Source organism: Nymphaea colorata, chromosome 10 (genome assembly GCF_008831285.2).
Source record: "Nymphaea colorata isolate Beijing-Zhang1983 chromosome 10, ASM883128v2, whole genome shotgun sequence".
NCBI classification, from domain to species: Eukaryota; Viridiplantae; Streptophyta; class Magnoliopsida; order Nymphaeales; family Nymphaeaceae; genus Nymphaea; species Nymphaea colorata.
In genome coordinates, this window is record NC_045147.1 from 15,177,164 (window position 1) to 15,197,085 (window position 19,922).

The following is a 19,922-nucleotide window of genomic DNA, read 5'->3' on the forward strand; positions in this document are numbered from 1 at the left end:
AAGTAATAAGAAAATAATTTTAGCACATGAAGACATACACACACGCACATATCACTATATGCATGCGTGCCTGATTTTATGTTTGTGTGATGGAAAGGTGGAGTATTTGTAAAAATATTCAGATGCACATACGTTAATATGTAGGAAAAGCCAATGTTGCTGAGTGTCGTATTGTTACTGGATGAATCAAATTCAAAAGTTTGTCCCTAAAAAAGACTACAAATTGTAATTAAAATCATAATAAAATTAATCAATACAAATTTAGTGACTGATCTTTAAACGGCAAATTTTAAATTTTAACCATGCTAGCACACGGCACATGTCATTAATTATTATCTATTATTAGGCTGGTTCTTAAGTAACCTTGATAGCGAACATATGGCTCTTGTAAGGTGGAGCTCCCATCCTGATCAAGCTGCTATTTCAGCAGCCGCTCGGAATCGGCGATCAACGCGAGCTTAATAGACCAGCAGGAACTTGAAGAATGGAAAAGCTAGTGACAGTAACTACATGATCATACCAATAATTAGGCAGTTTCATCGTCAAAAGCCGGCCGACAAATTCCACGCGACGTACATGAATTATAAGTTTCTTCTTCACCTTCCACCTTAACCCCATTTTGCTAACCCTTTCGTCATACAAACCTCCAAGAGCAGCAAAGTTCCAATTTCACAGATTCGATTAGTTGCAGTTACTCCTTCATTTTAAACATGTACAATTCCAAAGTCCCAACTTGGCAGACCAGACGCCACTCGCCTCAGAATTCTCGAGAATTGAAGCACAAATGCAGAAGCCACTGCTACTTCTTTGGATTTACCGCAGAGATGGGGAATGTGAGTTTGGCCCACTGAGTTAGTAGTACTGCCACTCACATGGGGTTGGCCCATCTTGGTCTGGCCTTGCCTGGAGATTGGTCGCCATGAAAGATGCTTCCATCAATTGCCGGTATTATAATCGTCTCTGAGGCATCGTGCAGTAGGAATCTGAGCTCTAATGGGCCACTGAGGGGTTGCAGGGATAGACGATAGAGGCTGCCCTTGATGGCTCTTGTCAGCTCGGTGGTGGTGGTGGGTCTCACTTATACTCAACAGCATCACATGGAGCTACCTCACAGAGTCGCCGTCTGATTGACTGGACCCTACCATTGTCGTGATCATTCTGGAGATTGATCCACGAAGGCAGGAACAGTGGAGTCACAAGCTTGTGCTCGTAGAGATTAACTGTGTTCTTCTTCACGTATTTCCCACTTTTCCAAGATCTGATTTTAGTTCATTCAGAGTTTGTGGATGGGTTGATCTCCTTGTGAACTGTGTTTTGGATTCGCAGAGTACAGAGTGAAAAGAGCCGAAGGTTGAAAAAACCAGTTTCAAAGTAGGACTTGTTGAATTTTATGGATACCACACCTGATTTTTGGGTGCACAAAGAGTACTGAGTGGAATGAGTCAAAGGTTGAAGGAACCAGTCTCAGATTAGGTGTTGTTGATTAATTCATTTCATATATATATATGATCCAAGTAGTGTTAACATCAGCTTGTATCAATCATAAGGGTTTCTTTTCTTTTGGTTTTAATTTTTCAATTAAGTGACAATAATTTTCTAGGAAAATTAAACTAGAAAATGAAGAACGAGTTATATAAGGACGTCGTTATATAAGGATTTTTTATTTATTTTAATCCCTGCCCATGAAATTCCTTCCTACAACTAGGGATGTTAATGAATCGAGTTCCGATCATATGCCTCATCAAAATTCGAATATGAAAAAAAGTTGTGCATCCAACAAAGAAATTCTACCGCATTCATTTATACTTGGAGATGACATTTGATTAGATTCATATTCAGATTTAGATTCAACTAAATATTCTGTTGGAATCAGATTTGGATTTGAATTAAGTTTCAAATAAGTATCCTACATCCAATATGTGTTTTTCAAAATCGTTTCTTAACAATGACATTGTGGTTCAAAGTGGCGTAGTTATAAACTGCTCACACCAGTTTCTTAAAAGTTCTTTATTTTTAAATGAGAATCTTAAATATTTATCTTTATATATATAAGTGCCCCATCAGATTTGAGTATTTTAAAAACAGCAGTAAATTTTTTTGGCTCCGCCACTGCTGGTTTAGATCCGATTGTATATGTGTTTAAAAGTCAAATTCGAATCCAGATGTGAAAATAAAAGCTAGATTCAAATTGAAAACTTAAAATTTGGATTTGGATATCCTACGAGATTTTCTTCATTCATATCTGAACCCAAATTCACCTACTCCATGTGCTGTTTCTTATATTAGTCCAGCGACGAATTGACGGTCATGAAAATCATTTGACTAGCAGATCTCTCATTTCTCTCTCCACATCCTTGTCATATGTCACGGTTGATTTACGCACCAAAAACCAATGCTCTTTTAAGTTTATTATGTTGTTCTAACGAACGCCGGATGTGCTAAAAATAACATTCATGTGAAATGCCTTTGGAACGGAAGATACTTTCATATCATAGCACAACTCGGGTTATTGCATTTGAATACATATATAATATATTTACATGTAAGCACGCCCCGATGTCCTGCTTACCTTTGAACAATTTGAAATCGCCAAAATCAACCTGCCGCATCTCTACTCCTACCGAGTTGGCCATTAATTCTTGATTCGAAAATGAAAGTGCGTCGGATGCACGTCAAATCGTAGACATCGTTGTATATATTTATTCAAGTAGTCCTTACGGTCCTTTTCATGTGCGTATTCTCGATCGACTAGTTTTATTTTTTAATGATAAAGGTCAGTGAGACCTCTTCGGATATAGTTCTTATGATTTTCATTTGGCAAATGGAACAATGTTGATATTCGTGGTGGATACATAAAACAATTTATTACCAAACACCCATGTATATTTTACTTGGTTCATGCACACACACAATTTTTTTATTTTTAAGATTTTTCAATTCAAAGGAACTCAATCACTGGAGTGAGAGGCCGAAGTTTCATCTCTTTCTTTACTTGCTTTTTTTTTTACTTTCTTCTGTCTGTAAATCTTCAAGTCTTTAGCTTTCCTCAGCCTACTTCCAGCCATTACGTGTCTGTTGCCCTCAGCAGCTAGCACGAGAGGGACGCATGCCTTTCCAGAGACTTGAATAAAAATCCAAGATATTAGAGATGAGAGGAATTATAAAAGTAACAAGATAGTCATTCTAAATAAAATCAGATAAACTTCCTAGAAATAATACTTCATAATCGAGATAATAAATAAAAGTTATGGATGTTCATCCTGTCCTAACTAAGCATATCGAAAATCAGAACGGAAGATAGAAAACAATTAAAAATGTGTAATGTCATCGCCAAGGGAGATTACAGGGTGATGATCTCCGGCCACTTTGGTCTAATCGATGTTGCTTTTCCGTCCCTTTCCTGTTCTTGCCAGTGGCGCCATTGCTGTGGGGGCCGTCAATTCCCTTGTGGTCTACGGGAACACTGACTTGTTGGAAGAACTATAAATTTAATGCTGTTTAATGCTCGACGTATGTCAAATGCTCATTTGGTAACGATCTCTGATTGCATTGAAAAATGACCAAATGCAATGTGCATGACATGTAGATGGGGAACTAGAAGAATTTAAGTTCATGGTGCCAACTTTCGGGATCATAAAATCCAATGTGGACACTAAATTTTCATGATATTTTCATTTTTTCTTTTCAATTTCTTCAAAAAACGGTCTGGTTTTTGGTTCTTCATCTCTTTTTTTTTTGTTATCTCATGTCCTTTTGGCCCTGTTTGATGTACATATATTTTACTGCGCATCGAAGAAAACTTACCTTTTTTATACGGCTTTTTACATTCAAATCAAACACATGAAAAATTACCATGTCAAATTCAATGGATAGGGTAATTTTACCTTGAAAAAAAGTCAGACATGGAGAGGTCCAATTTTTTATCATGTATTATTTTCCATGGTAATTTTACTGCTCAAAATTTGAATCTGCCATCAACCAGGACCTTTAAGTGACGATCCTGACAACTCCACCAAGTTTGGCTATAAGGCTATACTAGCTATAATATATATATATATATATATATATATATATATATATAAAACTTGCATTTCTTGGTCTCACCTTTTGCAAATTTTTAGTAGAATTCACTATTTTAAATAGTTTCTAGTAAAAAAGTAATGTTCTAATCTTTGAGAAAGTAGATCTCATGGGCGGCTAGTTTTCATTTCAACTTCTAATTTTCATTTCAACTTCTTGTTATGCAAACAAAGGGACACTGATGGGCGGCCTATTCTCACTCAACACCACTAGAAAGTAGGGCTGCACAACGAGTCGAGTCAACTCGGGCTCGACTCGAACTCGCTCGGAAAAACTCGACTCGAGCTCGACTCGTTTATAAACGAGTTGAGTTCGAGCTGAAAGTTAAATTCAAATCAATAAATGAGTTGAGTTCGAGTTGTAAGAACTCGACTCGTTTATGCTCGGCTCGGCTCGGCTCGATTATTGAAATTCGTTTCGTTTAATTATATGAACCGGTTCACCGAGTCACCGATTCACCGATTTAGGTTAAACATTTTTTGTTTATTATGTTTTCATCTTTTAACACTTTCGTTTCAACTTCTCCCTGTCGCTCTCTCATTTCTACCGCCCACGGCTGCAGCAACCCACCACCACTCCGCCCACGGCTGCAACGACTCACCACCGCTCTCTCTCCTCTCTACCACTCACCGCGGCACATGCCATGACCACCACCACTCACCTGATGTGCAACGGCGCCAAAGCAGTGGAAGGGACATTGGGGCTAACGTTAGGGTTCCTCCGATTCTAATCACCTCTCCTCACGACGGAAAGATGCAATAAGGGTAACGATGCAACCATCCAGTAGAGTCCGGCCACTATATTGGTTCGTCTCTCTTCTCCCCTTTCCCTGAAACCCTAGTGTTCCTTTGAAGCTCTGCCATACATGTTTAGGGCTTTTTTCACAGGTGGATGTCAAGATGGAGGTCGCCGAAAGACAGATGAAGAAGAGTTGATCTCAATGCCCTCCATGACATGCCCACAGAGGAGCTCATGAGACTCTTCCATGCCCTAGCTCAAATAAGGTTTGTATCTCTCACACTCTATTTTCCATCCTCCTCTCTCTCTCTTTCTCTTTTATATGGTTTTCCATCTTTTTGACGAATGTGTAGGTTCCAGAGAGGTTTGAAGAGGAAGCTGATGGCATTGATCAAGAAAATGCACAAATCAGTAATAAATCTCTTCCTTAAATTTCATTTTGGTTGAGAAACATGTTCCTGGTTGAGTTTGAATTGGGGTTTCATGGTGGATTTTGTTTGCTTGCATTTTGCCTTTTTTTTTTTGTTGTACCGTACAAGTTTAAAAAAACAAGTCATAAACGAGTTAATCGAGTTAAGGGAGTCGAGCTCGAGCTTGTGTCATGGAGCTTTAATCGAGTTAAGGGAGTCGAGCTCGAGCTTGTGTCATGGAGCTTGACTCGAGTTCGAGCTGGGCAAGCTCCAGCTCGACTAGACTGTGTGCAGGCAGCCCTACTAGAAAGTGATCTTATATTAGAAACTTTTCAAAGAGGGCTGAAATTTTTGGACTTCGGAAGCGGAGCCTTCTGACTTGAGTCTCTTTACTTCTCATAGAAACGTGAAAAGGATGTGCTTGACGTAAGCAATGCATAGATGAACGCGGTGCGATAATCAGAGTTTGTGAATTTAATGCTTTACAGTATCGGCTCTCCCTTGTATAAGGTATTGGCCAACACATATTAATTGTGCTTGGTATCGAGTCTATTCACTCTTTTCCCTTACTTGAGTCTAAAAGTAATATAAATATACAACCCCACATCCACATGAGCCATGAATTTTGTATCGGCATCATATGGGCTGATATTGACAACACAAATAATGCATGGTGCACTGAAACCGATGTGACAACACGCAAAACATGGTTTTCTTTAACAAAGAGAGACAGTCGATTGATTTTACAAAAGAACTTGTAAGAAGTCCTCTAATAATCTAAAAATAATCTGAAAACTTGCACATGTATGTATGAATGAGAATATGCAATTTTATCTTAAATCAGTTGCAAATGACAATTATCATGTCCGTGTTACTATGTGGATTCAATGACGTGAATTTCGTGTTTGTGCAGTGAAATGAAGCGAGGGACTGTGGACGAATTTGTATGTGAGATTTTTCTTAATTATCGGCATTAGGACTAATAATCCGCGACAAAACAAACACGACTTAAATTAAATGACCGGCTGCTTCTTTCTTTATGCTCCTGATCGGGTCCACAGGCCCAGGCTGCTCGGACCTTGTACCAGCACCCACCGGGGCCCGCTTCCAGATTTCAATGCCCCGGCCCCACTGCCCGACCCAGAGGTGTAACAAATTATTGAGGTCCCATTCCCAACTCTGGCGTGAGCCCACGTGCTGGTGACAGGTTACACAGTGAGTCAAGCTAAACTCCATTGATGATAAAGTCAAAGGAGCACGCGGATGCGGCTCGTTTTTCTGCTGCTTCTCGAGTCTTGACGGGAAGACGAGGTCGGCTACTCGGTCAAAGTCAACTAAATGTGAGCATAAAATATTGATCGGGTCTCTTCCAGCCGCCCGGCAAATTTAGCCGTTGACCGGACTTCGACCTCTTGGTGCCGGCGCAGGCGCCACCACTTTATATCTCCACGCCGCAAGCTTATCCGAAACAAATTGTAACATTCCTTTACGACCTTTTAGGTATTTTAAGACCTTTTATTTGTAATTAACTGTCATAATTTTTTTTTTTTCATTTGTTCTTTTTTAAACAATTTGTGAACTACCACCCAGGCGCTGTTAACACTTGAATTCAAAATTAATTTTTATTTATTGACATTATTAATGAACAATGAATTCAAATGTACTTTTCCGTTGTGTTTAGTTCGCTTAATTACCCACTTCATTGTTTACCTTTTTCACCCATCAAGAGTTGGAAATAAACAATAAGTGCTCGACTTAACTCCACTTGCACATGCTCATCGCTTAATGATCAGCAGTTTGTATGAGTTTTCAGATCCTAGCGTTAATGCAAAGCAGGTAGTTGAAGTGTTTGTAGAATTTTCCTCATCATTTTTTAATAAGTGGAAAAGCAAGTAAACTTTTTTTTGGAGAAATTGTAGCTAACCAAACACCCAAAAAAAAAAGAAGAAGTTATTTTGGAGCATCTGGAACTTTACAATGTTATCAACTGATAAAAGGCCACAAAGATGTTCAAAATTTGGACAAGTTCCCATCAAAACCAGCAGGTAAAGCACTGATCTCTTGACCTTCTTTAACTCAAGATTTCAAAGTTAATACATCAAAGTAAATAGAAAGAGACGCCAAAAACCAAACAGTAATCAAAAGGGAGGAAGTGCATATCCATTAGCAAGAACGACAAGACTTGAGAGGAAGCAAACAAAAGGAGACAGGAAAGGAAGTGCATTTCCTGGTAACTGTGGTACAGGCAAAGAAAAAGCTGCAGTTTCTCGACTAGGAGGAAAAGCGAGTTCGCCGCTTCATGAGCTTAATAGAACCAGGCACTACTGTTGATCACTAGGAAATACAAATCCCCATCATCCCAGAGCAGGAGCACGAGAAGATTCTGCAGCAAAAGGAGCAGAGGTAAAGGGGTCCGCTTCTGCAGGCCGGTGAAAAGGACCGGACTGACTGCTCCTGGTCCTGGTCCTGACGTTTATCTTCTTCTTCTTCGGGAGTGCCTTCTCTGCGATTCCTAAGCTTCATCTTTTTCCTCTCCGAGGCAGCTCTGAGTCACAACCCACAATGATGAAAGAAGGAAAAAGTTGAACGCCGAATGGAGATGGGAACAAATTTTGATTGTGAAGGTATCGAATGCAATGAGATAAAATTGACCACCCAACGATCCGCATATTTGCACAGTGCCCAAGCACAAGGGTCTGTTTCAATTGAAGCGCACCAAAGCAAACGCGAATATACCTTCTTTCATACGTATGTATATATGTATATGTATTCTCGGACTCAAACATGCGCAGATGTTATATGTATATGTATTCTCGGACTCAAACATGCGCAGATGTTTCAACGCTCTTAAATCAAGAGAACTGATCGAACTAAGGTAACAGCGAGACAGAAACAGGAGGAGACCATAGAAACAGCTCGATGCAGATGCTTGCATGCTGAAAGTTAACCATGTTAGAACTTCGATTTGAAGATGAGAGAATGGCCAGATTGACAGTTGGTCTAAGGGCATTTTGCCTGTCAATCTCTCCTCTTATCAGAGGAAGTGTTTCGACATCATCAGAAAGAAGCTACTGAAACAACCAAAAAGTTTACTTCAATCAAATTGAATGGAAAGAACAGGAAATTCTCTCCTTCACAAGAAAAAGGCCTATACCTAGCTGCTATTGATGGAATAAAGCTGTACTGCTTTCTCCTTAATATGATATATCAGTGTGCAGAAACTGACCATCAACACCCACCAATGTGCATCCTCATTAGTCAGTTCATTTCTCTCTATTGTCGGCATGATCTTCTGCTCATCATTCCCTCCAAAAAAAAGGCAAAATTATTAACAACTGTAAGGTATAGGGGTCTGCAGTATCAACCATAAAAGCCATCAAATAGGGGTGCAGTTTCTCTTTTGTGTATTAAAGCGTTTGAAATAAGGAAAGCAAAAGTGAAACCCCAAACCCAAAGAGTTCAACTTGTTTTCATTGTTTCGTAGTTCGTGAACGAATCCACGAGGGTGTCATCAAACGACCCACTCTAGAAGGTTCGGGCAGCCATTGAACCACAATTTTTGAAGGCAAGCCGGGGAAAATAAAGCGAGCGAAAAAAGAGAATTACAGTATAAACTTAAAACACACAGAAGCTCCTCTTATTGATTTTCACATCTCCAAGCAGCAAAAATGTACAGCTAATACGTGGAAAATTAACAAGTGGAAGGTGGGGATGCCGAGCAAAGGAAAAAAGTGACTGGAATTGAGGATGCGTTCTCAGATTCAGAGAGAAGCGGAGGAAAAAAGCGCGATAGAGAGGTCCTCGTAATCATCAACGGACGGTTCACGAGGAGGAGGACGCGGAAGAGGGGAGGAGCTGCCAGGCGGAGGTGGCGATGAGGGGGCGGGTGTGCCATCCGAGCATAAGGCACCCATTGTTCTCTTCCACCCTGTAACCGTCCCCACCGGCGAAGAGAGCCAGCAGCATGCTCGCCTGCTTGAACGCGTTGGATCCCAGGTGGACGGGAGCGAAGCCGGCCGCCCCCATTCTCGCCCTCCACTGCCCCAGCGTCTCGTGGCGCTCCACCCGCTCGGCACCCTCGCACGCCACGATGTTGCATATCTGCCGCCCGAGATACACTTCCGACATCACCTGGTCCTGTCCGGTAGCCGGCGACGACCCTCCTGTGCAGCCCTCGAGCGAGTCGAACAATGATGAGTAGTAGTGAAGAGCCTCCGTGAAGCGGTCAAGGAAAACTGGCCCATTGTGAGCGGCCTCCTGCTCGACCATCGTCACGATCTGTGGCTGGACGCTGCGCACCAGCGACAGCACCTTGTCCATTGCCCCCGGCTGCGCCAGCAGCTGATGGAGCTCGAAGATGGAGTTCACTGCCACCACCTCACCATCGGTGGGTCGGAGGTCGAGCATGTAGGCCTCGATGTCCGCCAGGCTTGCGGCCACGAGGCCACGGTACTCGAACTCGACGTTGATGGTCTCCGCGAACTGGGCGAGCTTCCATCCGACCTCCTGCAAGGGGTCGGAGTTGTCCCGTTGGGGAGGGCCGACGCCGGTGAGGCGGAAAGCAGGCGGGCCGCCGGGGCGGAGTGCCAGTGCCTGCATGAGCGCCGGCCACTGCATCCCCTGCTTCATGCTGAAGTCGATCACGTGGACCCGGGGTTTGCCGGCGAAGGCCTCCAGGATGGCCTGGTTGGCAGTGAAGTGGGCGAACTTGAGGTATGGGCAAGCTTCGTAGAAATGCATCTGGAGGAGGTCGGAGAAGGCGTCATTAGGGGAATCACTCGGGTAAAGGCGGTAGATCCGGCGGGCGAGCGCCTCTGCGAAGAAGGTGGCGACCTTTCTCATTGCTCCTGCTTGAGAAGCCGCCAAGACGCCAATCTGCTTCACCAGTGCTTCTGCCAACTTGAGGTTGTCCTGCTGGATGGCCTCTGCGCAGGCCATCAGGGTGTGGACCAAACGGATGCCCGTCTCCTGCGAGTCCACCACCACCACTGGCCGCGGCTCCACCGGTGCTGGCGTCGGCACCGGTACCGCTTCCGACGCGAGGGGCTCCTCCAATTTCATACGCTTCTTTTGCCTAGGAACCCCACGACCGTACACGACCCCCTCTATGCCTGAGATTTCGTCACTAAAATCTGGCGGTAGGAGAGGCGGGGGAAGAATTGTTTCCTTACCGCTGGCGGTGGAGGAAGATTCTGCCCGCTGGTGTTGAACGTGGTGTTCGGAACTCCAACCAGGATGACCGGCCGTGGCGGTTGTCGTGGTGGTGGTGGTGCTTGCCACGGTGGTTGTCCCGGAGAGATTGGTAGCCACGTCGCCCAGATTTGGGGAAGGCGGAGGGTTCAGCTCCGAGAGCATGGTCTCGATCCAGGTCGCTATATCGGAGGGGTTGTAGTGCACGGTCTCGGAGGAGAGGTGCGATATGCCGTCCTCCTGAGCGCTGCCCATCACCATCTCCAATTGCTCCAGCTTCTGCGCCACCTCTGCCATGTCCGACGACCGGACGTTGTACCCCAAGGCCGCCAGCAGCTCGTCCACCCCGGCGTCGGGCTCCTCCATTTTGACCTTTCCGGTGGCCGGACACTTGGCTCCGCCTTCTTCCGGAAACTGTAGCTGGTGATCCGGGCGATGATAATGGGGCTCCATCTTCATCTCTTCCTTCTTCTTTATCTCGTGCCTCTAAAGATCCCCTCTATCCTTTTACAACAAGCACCATGATTCTAGTACGTTTTCTCTCTCTCTCGCTGCTCTAAGGAGAGCTCGTGAAAGCTCACCTTCCAAGGATATGAAATTGCCCAAATAGTGATGAAATGCGTACAAGGAAGGGACGGGCGGTGAAAAGAGCAAGAGATAAGAAGGTAAAAAAGGAGGAAGGGGGGGAGAGCGAGAGACGGGATGCGACCTTTTATTGCGCAGAGAAAGAAAGACGTACGCTTGGTTTCGATTGCAGCAGTCTGGTTCGGTCTAAAAAGCGACGGAGAGGGAGGCGAGCGATGGAAGGGTCATGGCGGAGAAAGAGGAAGGAATTCTCTAGGAAAGGAGAAGCAAATCCAGACGAAGAGGAAGAGAGAGAGAGGGGAAGGGGGGAAGGAGGAGGTGGGATTCTCTCCCGCCCCCCCTTCGAGTGATAACAAAATATACGAGAGAGAGAGAGGCGTAGTGCCGTGACACAGCTGCAAACTTTCGACAACTTTTACCATTTTTCATCCTCCCCTTTCTGCGGTAAAAAGTCCTCCCTTTCTCTCATTTTCCTCCCCCTCTCTTCTGCTCTCTCTGTGAAGATGAAAAAAGGAGGAGGGCGCCCGTACGAGCCCCTTTCCTCCCCCCCTCTCTGACAAACCAAGTCGACACTGTGCATCAGTCGACGTCGACGCCTGCATAATCGGCGCTTCTTACCACACACACGCACACATTCATCTCTCTCCGTTACGGGTGACGGAACGGAAACGCTCCCTCCCCATCCCCCTTTCCACCTCCTCAGGACGTGACGTCTCAATTATGCTCCCCCTTCTCTCCTCGTCCTTACGAATTTTTACTATAAAAAATATATTTTTTTGATATAACAAAGGGGACACGAGGAGACAAATACCATGAGGGAGTGGTCCCCACCCTGGCCTGAGAGGTTGGATGGGACTATTCGTTTCATTACCCGCACTGCACATGGAGTTTCTCGTTTCACGCTTCCTCCTGGTCCTCGCTCACAAATTATTTTTAAATCAGAGGTGTCCGAGGAGAGATATCTAAAGTTCGGTTTTATATTCGAAATTGTCAGGGATTTTACATCAGTTTTTGTAATTCATATCTTCAATGGTAATTGTCTGACTTTTCCTCTATCTATTTTTTTTTAATTTCTTTAAATTTTCATAAACAAATATTAAAGACTTTTAATTGTAAAACATTGGTAGGGACTTTGTATAATATATTTCCTAAGGAAAGGTATTACACCGTACGAATCGTTTCGTCTATCGTTCATCACATTATATCTATCTGATAGACAAAATCTTGAGACGATGGATGAGAGAAAAGTCTGAATGGGTATTCAAATTTGCAGCATCTGTGAATTGCTCGCAGCCTGATGCATCGTACGAGCGACTGTGTGGGTATACGCTACAAAATTGAGCTTTCATCTCATATATCGAATCTCATGAAATGAATAATGAAAAGGCTAAGATTCCAATGTTTCTAATTAAAATTTTAGTATTAAATACCAACCGTAAATTCCTAGTTAAAGAGGCCAGAGTTCAAAATTTTCAAGTAAGGATCTGTTAGACAATTGGTAAGTGGGCAAAAGTTTTCTTAACCCTAGGAAGTGCCGGATAAGAACCGCCGGAGACTCCTCCGGCCAACTTAACGTGCAACTTATTCAGCATCTTTCCGGCGAACGGATGCTGGGGGTTAGGTAGCCCCCCCCCCCCCCCCACCTTTATAAATAAAGAATACAATGATTAACAACTAAAAAAAAAAAAGCAAAAAAGCTCTGCCAGGAGGCCCCTGCAAGCCCAAGGAAACTTATTGAGCTTCTTTAAATTCGGTTATTTGGGAGAAGGAAAATAAAAAGAAATAAAAAAGCAAACGCCTTTTACAGGAGCTTTTACGAAAAAAAAGGAAGAAAGAGATAAAGTCTATTAAATAAAGGCAAGGAAGGAGAATGAATCCCTGCATGAGTCCTCCACCGGAGCTCGCTCATTCACAATTTCTATTCCCGTTAAACAAAAGGACAATATTCCATTTGAAGTCAACTTTTAGATAGAAGCTCCACATCTTTTAAATGACACAACGTTCTCTGTGCTTTCCAAAGCTCTCCACTTGAGCTGAAACTTGAAAAGCTTTTCTCACCTTTTTCGAATGAAAAAGAAGAAAGGAAAAAGTCCATCATCCTCAAATCTCCGTGTCTAATATTTCAAGGAGGCAATGATAGAACTATAGAAGAATGCAACAAGGAACCAAGTTTTGGAGTCTCAGCAATGTTGTAAAATTGGATTCTTCCAAAGAACCAGCCGGTTAGTTAAACTGCTACACAAAATCAAGCAAGCTCGAAGTTGACTCTTTTAATCCATGTAATTCGTTAAGGTGTTAACTGGTTTAACGTTAACTTGTATAAGCGTTAATTCTTATAACTTGTGAAAATTTGTTTTTACCCTAAAAAGTTAAAACCGATGAACTGGTTTTGACAAATATTATATAGAGTACAGATTTGCAAGTCGAGTCAAGTTCATGAAACTTGAACTCTCAATACTGGAAAGTCGGCAAGATCGAGCCAAGAAAGAGACATGACCCCCTCTACTGAAATGCCCTCTACTTCAATGAACCAGCACTTCAAAGTCTTTTCAATTCCAATAGGGCTGGGCGGTTGATAACTCACTCTCTTTCCGCATTTTCTAACTCGTTTATCATCTTTGTAAGCTCGAACTCGGCTCGTCTATAAATAAGTCGAGCACAAACCAAGTTGTTTCAAGCAAGTTTGAGTCGAGTTCGAGTTGACTTGGCTCTTTATACAGCCCTACCCTCGGGCTAAATAAATTCTTCAATAAAAAATAGCTAATTATCCTGATTTTACATAGACAATAAGAAAAAATTGTTCAATAATAACATCAAACATGGAGCACCATGACAATTGGAAGAGAGATACCGGGAACTGTCCGGTTGTCCGTTTCCACGTCAGGATCGAGTCTCCCAATGTTCAAGTATATATCTTCTTTCATTTTATATTTGTCTTCGTTGAACTTCTGAAAAATTAAATCCAGCACAAGAAAAAAAAAGGGGGAGATGGTACTTTGAAGCAAGATATGTCTTTTCGAAAAGATTCCTTTTGTAATTGTTTCAAAAGGTTAACGTTAGAAATTTTTACTTTCTATCGCAAATGCGTTGAGAAAATTCGTAATACTTGTTCGCTTTATTTGATACTCATCCATTTCTTTTCAATATTAAAAAAAAATAATAAAGGAAAAGGCAGTGATGCTTTGTGAATATATACCAAATTATTGAAAGATGCCAATCAGAGCAAGATTAGGTTTGTAAATGGATCGGGCTTTGGTGCAAAATCCTATTTACATGTAGAAATTCACATCTTAAGCTACTCATATTTAGAACCGAGTTTAGATGGGTTTGGTGATAAAAGTAAGATCCAGTTAGTAGGAATTGTAGTACGGGTTCACACTCTCTTCTGTCCAACTTCGAATCCGAATCTGGCACCCCACTGAACCCTGACCCTTTACATGAAAGGTCAGATCTTGAGCTAATCAGGAGAGGTCTGCCGAGAAACATAAAGTGGGTAGCATGATTCTGCACATGCAGACATAAAATTACAGGAGTTTGTGCAGATTTTTATAATGGCTGCTCCTCCCTCATCCTTGAGAAATTTGCCATCAAATTACGCCTCTGATGTTTAGTAAGATATGTTGATCGCTTGATGGAAAAGTTACAAGACTAAATTCATCATAGATTAGCCTGTGGAAGATCCGAGACAGGCAGAATCTTTCAGGAGTTTGCAGAAAGTTCAGAACAGGCTCTCAAGTTTCATGAGACTTGTTAAGCATAGGTGATAGGTCCTTGCAAAAATATCCGATTGTTATGGTTCCAATTATGTCAGAGAGCTAGAAATGTCTAATTTATATTTCAGAAGCAGTATTAGAGATATTCCATTTAAGTTACATGTCAATGTGTACACTTAATGGTAGTTGAAAAATAAAAATGAAAAGATATGTGTTGCATGAGTATGGTGGATCCGAAATAGGAATTCACTAGTGTTAGACACTGGGAATCGTACGCAGATGTTCTGTAAACAGTCTATGAGGAAGATGGGTCATCTGAACTCTGTTTTCATAATGTTCATGCCTTTTCGGCAAAGTGATCTGGAAAAGTTTGGAATCAAAACCACACCAATATTGGCGTCATGGCTGAGTCTGCGAACTCTAGATAATGTTGAGGTAAATTGATTCACTGTTTCCACGTTTAGGAACAAAATTTGGTACGCTATCCAAAAACCTGAAAAGCAAGCTTAGGTTAGCCTTGTCGTGAAACTGGAAATATGACATTTCCAAAGAAGGCACCCAAGTGAGGTGATGTGGAATGAACAAGTGCCACAAATGGGCTTACAAACTTCAAAGGATAAGAACAAGTGTGAGGTAGAAAACAGAAAGGACCTAAGGAATACTGCACGCCATTAAACCCAAGTGAATGCACAAGGTGGATGGTGAATTCCATAAAGAACAGGACACTCCATCGCTTAAGTACCTGGCAAAGTGAAATGGCGCGCTTCACAGGGGAAGAGGATTTGATCGGAATGGATCTTGCCACAAAACTAATGATCCTTGGACATAAAGAACAATTGGTGCTGAAAGAACAATTTTTTTTATTTATTGAATGGTGGTGCTGTTAAAGAATTTGTCTGATCTTGCTCTTACGACAGATTTTTTTTCAAAAGGTAAGTTTGCACAGTAGCTTGATAACTCAAACTCATGTTTTCTGGTTTCATTGTTCCTCGCAACTGAATATGCAGATGGTTCTCTATGTCAAAAATCAAATCTCAATGTGAAATTATGTTGAGTGGACCGTATTTTGCAACTCAAAAAAGGTTCGGACTATTTATTTTAAGAGGCCATTTGGTCATCAAACAATTTGCTAAAAGTACGGGACTCCAAAATTGACCAAAATGCAGTGGATTAAATGTCTTGGAGTTTGATCATTGCAGACCATGTATATCTACATGCAGATATCTAGAAACGAGATTCCTGAAGGAAGCATAGTCAGAGATGTCCTCTTCCGATCCAAATTGATGGTTCAGAGTAGGATGCATGTCTCTGCAAGAAATTATTCTTCTGCTCAGATATGTTAAAACAGAAAGCTACCCAGTTGAGAAACAGATCAGCCAAATTATTTGTTCTGTCGGATGCAGGACCCAAGTCCTGAAACGCGGGTTGAAGTGTACAAAACCAAACATAGCAAGGAATTGTCAGGTAGCTTGAGCAGGGCATACAGATATCAAGCTATATTATCTTGTATGAAGCAGAACGCTTTGCAAAAGTTTCTGGTGCTCCTGCATGTTGTAAACTCATATGTAGTTCGTTTATATTGTTTTAAAAACATGGCAAAAACTGGATGATTTATCAGTGATTCGAGGGATGAAGCTTTCAGATTTAAATGGGCAAGTCACAGATTGCAACTATGTTTTGTGTAGACCTCAGCATGCTTAGAGCAGAAGTCCTCTGATTGTGAATTTCAACCATAAACGAGTCTTACTATGCCGATTCCTGTGTCTCTGGCTCCTTTGAACTCTCTAAAATTTTTAGGAAAATCTGATGACGAAACAGAAACCAGGCATAACGTTTCTCCACATGCAGACATGAAAAACTAGAACTCGTCAGATTTTTATAATGGCTGCATCCCCCTCATCCTTGGAAATTTTGCCATCAAATTACGACTAAGAAAAGCTAGATATGTAGGTTGCTTGGTCTAGTGAGCTCCCAAAATGGGGTGAATCTTTCAGGAGTCGCAGAATTTCAGAACAGCTATTGAAATTTCATCACACTTGTTACACATAGTCCCTTGTAAAAGTATCTAGTTGGAACGGAACCATCGACACCCAAAAAGTAGGAAGAACTTTTAGACCCAGTATTTGAGAGAACTGATCTAGTGCGCCTTGGAATAGTGCGTGAATTTGTGATCGCATCCGTAATTGAAAAAAAAAAATCTGTTTTGGATGACTGTGGTACATCGTCGATACGAATTCATTACTGTTAAGACACTTGGAAAATGTATTCAAATGTTCGGTAAAATAGTTGGACAGGAACTTATTTCGAGAGGCTTAGAAAAGGGCCAACTTACAAAGGACATGGGTATATGCTTTTACTCTGTCTCTGTCCATAGCAGAGCAGCGATGATTTAGGTTTTCTCATAACTTCTAACGTGTTCAAATTAAATCACAGATCTTGGTGGATTGAGATCTGACATCTAAGGAACCCCAGAAAGATTTTCAGAGTTACATGGTATTTGATGGGTCATCTGTAGTATACTTTCTCTCGGTTTGGTGTTTTAATCCAACCTCGCCATCTAATTTTATTAACAGTGTGTTTATGCATGTGGTATCGAGTAACCCAGAAAAATGTGGATCAACCAGGAAGCATAAGTTATATGTTGAATCGGAGATTTTTATCTTTACACGAAAAATTACAGGCTGAATCTTTCAGAAGTAAGGCACAGGATCAAGTTGCAATAAGTCTTGTTGAGACCACTGTATTGCAAATCAACATCCCCATAATTTTTTGGAAAATGTAAAACGAAATCGCGTCCTTCTCAAGGTATATATTCAGCTAGACGTGCTACGATACCTAAGCTTTTCTGTTAGTGATCAAATTCAAAATGTTCCCTGAAATATGAGATGTGGAAGTTTGTTGGATATGGAGCTGAATATAAAGGTAATTTGCGTTGATATTCCCTGTGGAGAAGTGTGATGTGTCTAGACACGAAGCTTTCTGAAGAAAAATCATTTCTTCTGGCTGGTTCAAGGTTGATACTGAGGTTTCACAATGGCTGCAATGAAACAGAAGCCTATCATGTGAATGACAGAGATGAAGATCATCAAGTGGACGCCATCAATGATGGAGCTTAGTGTACCGCCAGCAGCAAATCGTCCAAGAACTGTAGCAACAAACAACAATATCCATAACCAAGACAACTATATGACAGCAATGTCCATCCGTGGAGGAAATAATTGCAAGCAATTAATTAATCAAGGAGATGCTGATAAACAGAGAAGGAAATGCGCTCCATAGCCGACAAGAGCAAAGGCATGAATGTCATGGCATGAACTATGGTAGGAATTATTTTTAGAATCGATGAAGCTAAGGGGGCAATGCAGTTCGAATCCAAATTCTGTGTGCATTGTATATGTAAATCAGGCCACTGCAAATCTGAAACATTAACTCCAGACACCAAACATGGACCTCTAATGATACCAATATTTGAAGCATCCTTTCCATTCTTGAAATGAACGAGTGAGAGAGAGTAAGAGGAGTAGGTGACTTGCTTTACCAAAGTTCTACACATCCTTCTCAAAATGAAAAATGATGCTATGGAAAATGAATGACAAAATTCAATCCTTTTAAAAAGTCCATAACTGGACCTTCCAATAATGCACCTGCTGGAGGGTATACCCCATAACCAGACCTAAGTGCTTCAAATTCCAAATAAACAATTGTATGTACTTTATGAATGGGTTTTTTAAATTAAAGAACAACTTAATGGTAGTATTTCCAGGGACAAAACTAAGCTTGCAGCCAACTAATAGATTATAGGCGGTAGAAAGCTATTTCCAGAGCCAATATTCTTAGAGACAATTTGGGCCTTCGTGTTCGTCCACAAAAGGATCAAAAGCCAACTTCACAGAATTGACAATTTGAGAGCGCTAGATGCCCATTTCGCGGAAAATAGAACCCAAGCTCAAACATGTCACATAAATTTCATTTTCAGATCGCTTGATGAGAAGTGGTTCATGAAGAAATAGAGGTAAGTTCATCTAGTCAGAAGTTAGGTTAGGGACAAGCCTAATCTCAAGAAGATAGAATCATAAAAGTATGGGCTGTTGTCACATCTTGAAGCTCAAAACATAACCGCGTCCAAAATTTTCCGCGTTCTTGTTTGACCTTTTCTAAACTATTTACGTTTTTAAATGCAAGGCTGTTTGATATGGTGCTCCTAGCTTGCTAGTGTTTATCTCTATTAATTTAATTATCATGGTACACTATCCATGCAGACTCGCATGCTAATAAACTTTTTACGTTTTTTATAAGAACTTTAACAATTTTATCTGATTCGATAATCGGTACATATAATGTAGACATAGATTTGGACACCATGTCGGTTACCATGGTTTTGGTGTCTGCAATTGCCCAAGGAAACCTACAGAAATTTGTATGTATTGATATATGCCCTATTAATTTATATATTAGTATCTCTTAAAGGTCCAAAAAAGTCAAAATGCTAATACCCATTAGCCATAAATTTCTCGCTGATCTGCCACTGCATCTTGCCTATCATCTCAATATTATGTTGCCATTTACTAGACGGTGGGGAACAATATTCATAAGCGCAACACTTATATGGAGTACCATACACATACTGACATACATTTGGCCTTCAAGCAGTAAGCTGGCTTTATGTGGCAGGAAGACCGAAATCACACCGGCGGCTAGCCGTCTGAGTCCAAGCGCGGTCCGTGCGGACAGTGACGATTCAATTCCCGGGGCTAGACGACGGTACCTGTATGCGGCCAACGTCGACAAGGACCAACCTGCGTGACAGGAAAAGCAGCTGGAAAGCCTGGGAATACAAGATAAAAGGTTGGTGCTGGTGTAGTAGCTAGAACCACACGCATTTAGTTAATGGCAATATTCTAGCTCTTCTGTCAATGGTGGCATCGATCGGAGAGATGACTCTTCTTTCATTCTCAGGGCCAGGGCAAACTGTAGCAGCAAGTTTCTGTTTTTGATCGGTCGCTCTTTTTCATCTATTTCCAGCCACAGCTAGATCTCACTCGCTAGCCACTGTCGGCCTGCAGGGCCTTGTTTTTCGCGTGTGGCCATCTGAATCATGTCCCCGACAATCATAAAGGGGAAAAATTAAATGTCAAAACGGTATCAATCATCCTTTTTGACATTGTTTCTTTTCTGAATTCACAATTAGTGTATACACCCACCTTTC

General features: G+C 41.7%; 1 protein-coding gene across 1 annotated transcript; it reads right to left on the reverse strand.

The window, feature by feature from the left end:
- Positions 1-8,838: 8,838 nt before the first annotated feature.
- Positions 8,839-11,449, reverse strand: LOC116262327 (DELLA protein GAI1-like). The gene has a single exon (XM_031641583.2). The coding sequence runs from the start codon at positions 10,875-10,877 to the stop codon at positions 9,051-9,053; it is 1,827 nt and encodes a 608-aa protein (XP_031497443.1). The 5' UTR covers positions 10,878-11,449; the 3' UTR covers positions 8,839-9,050.
- Between the last annotated feature and the right edge of the window lie 8,473 nt (positions 11,450-19,922).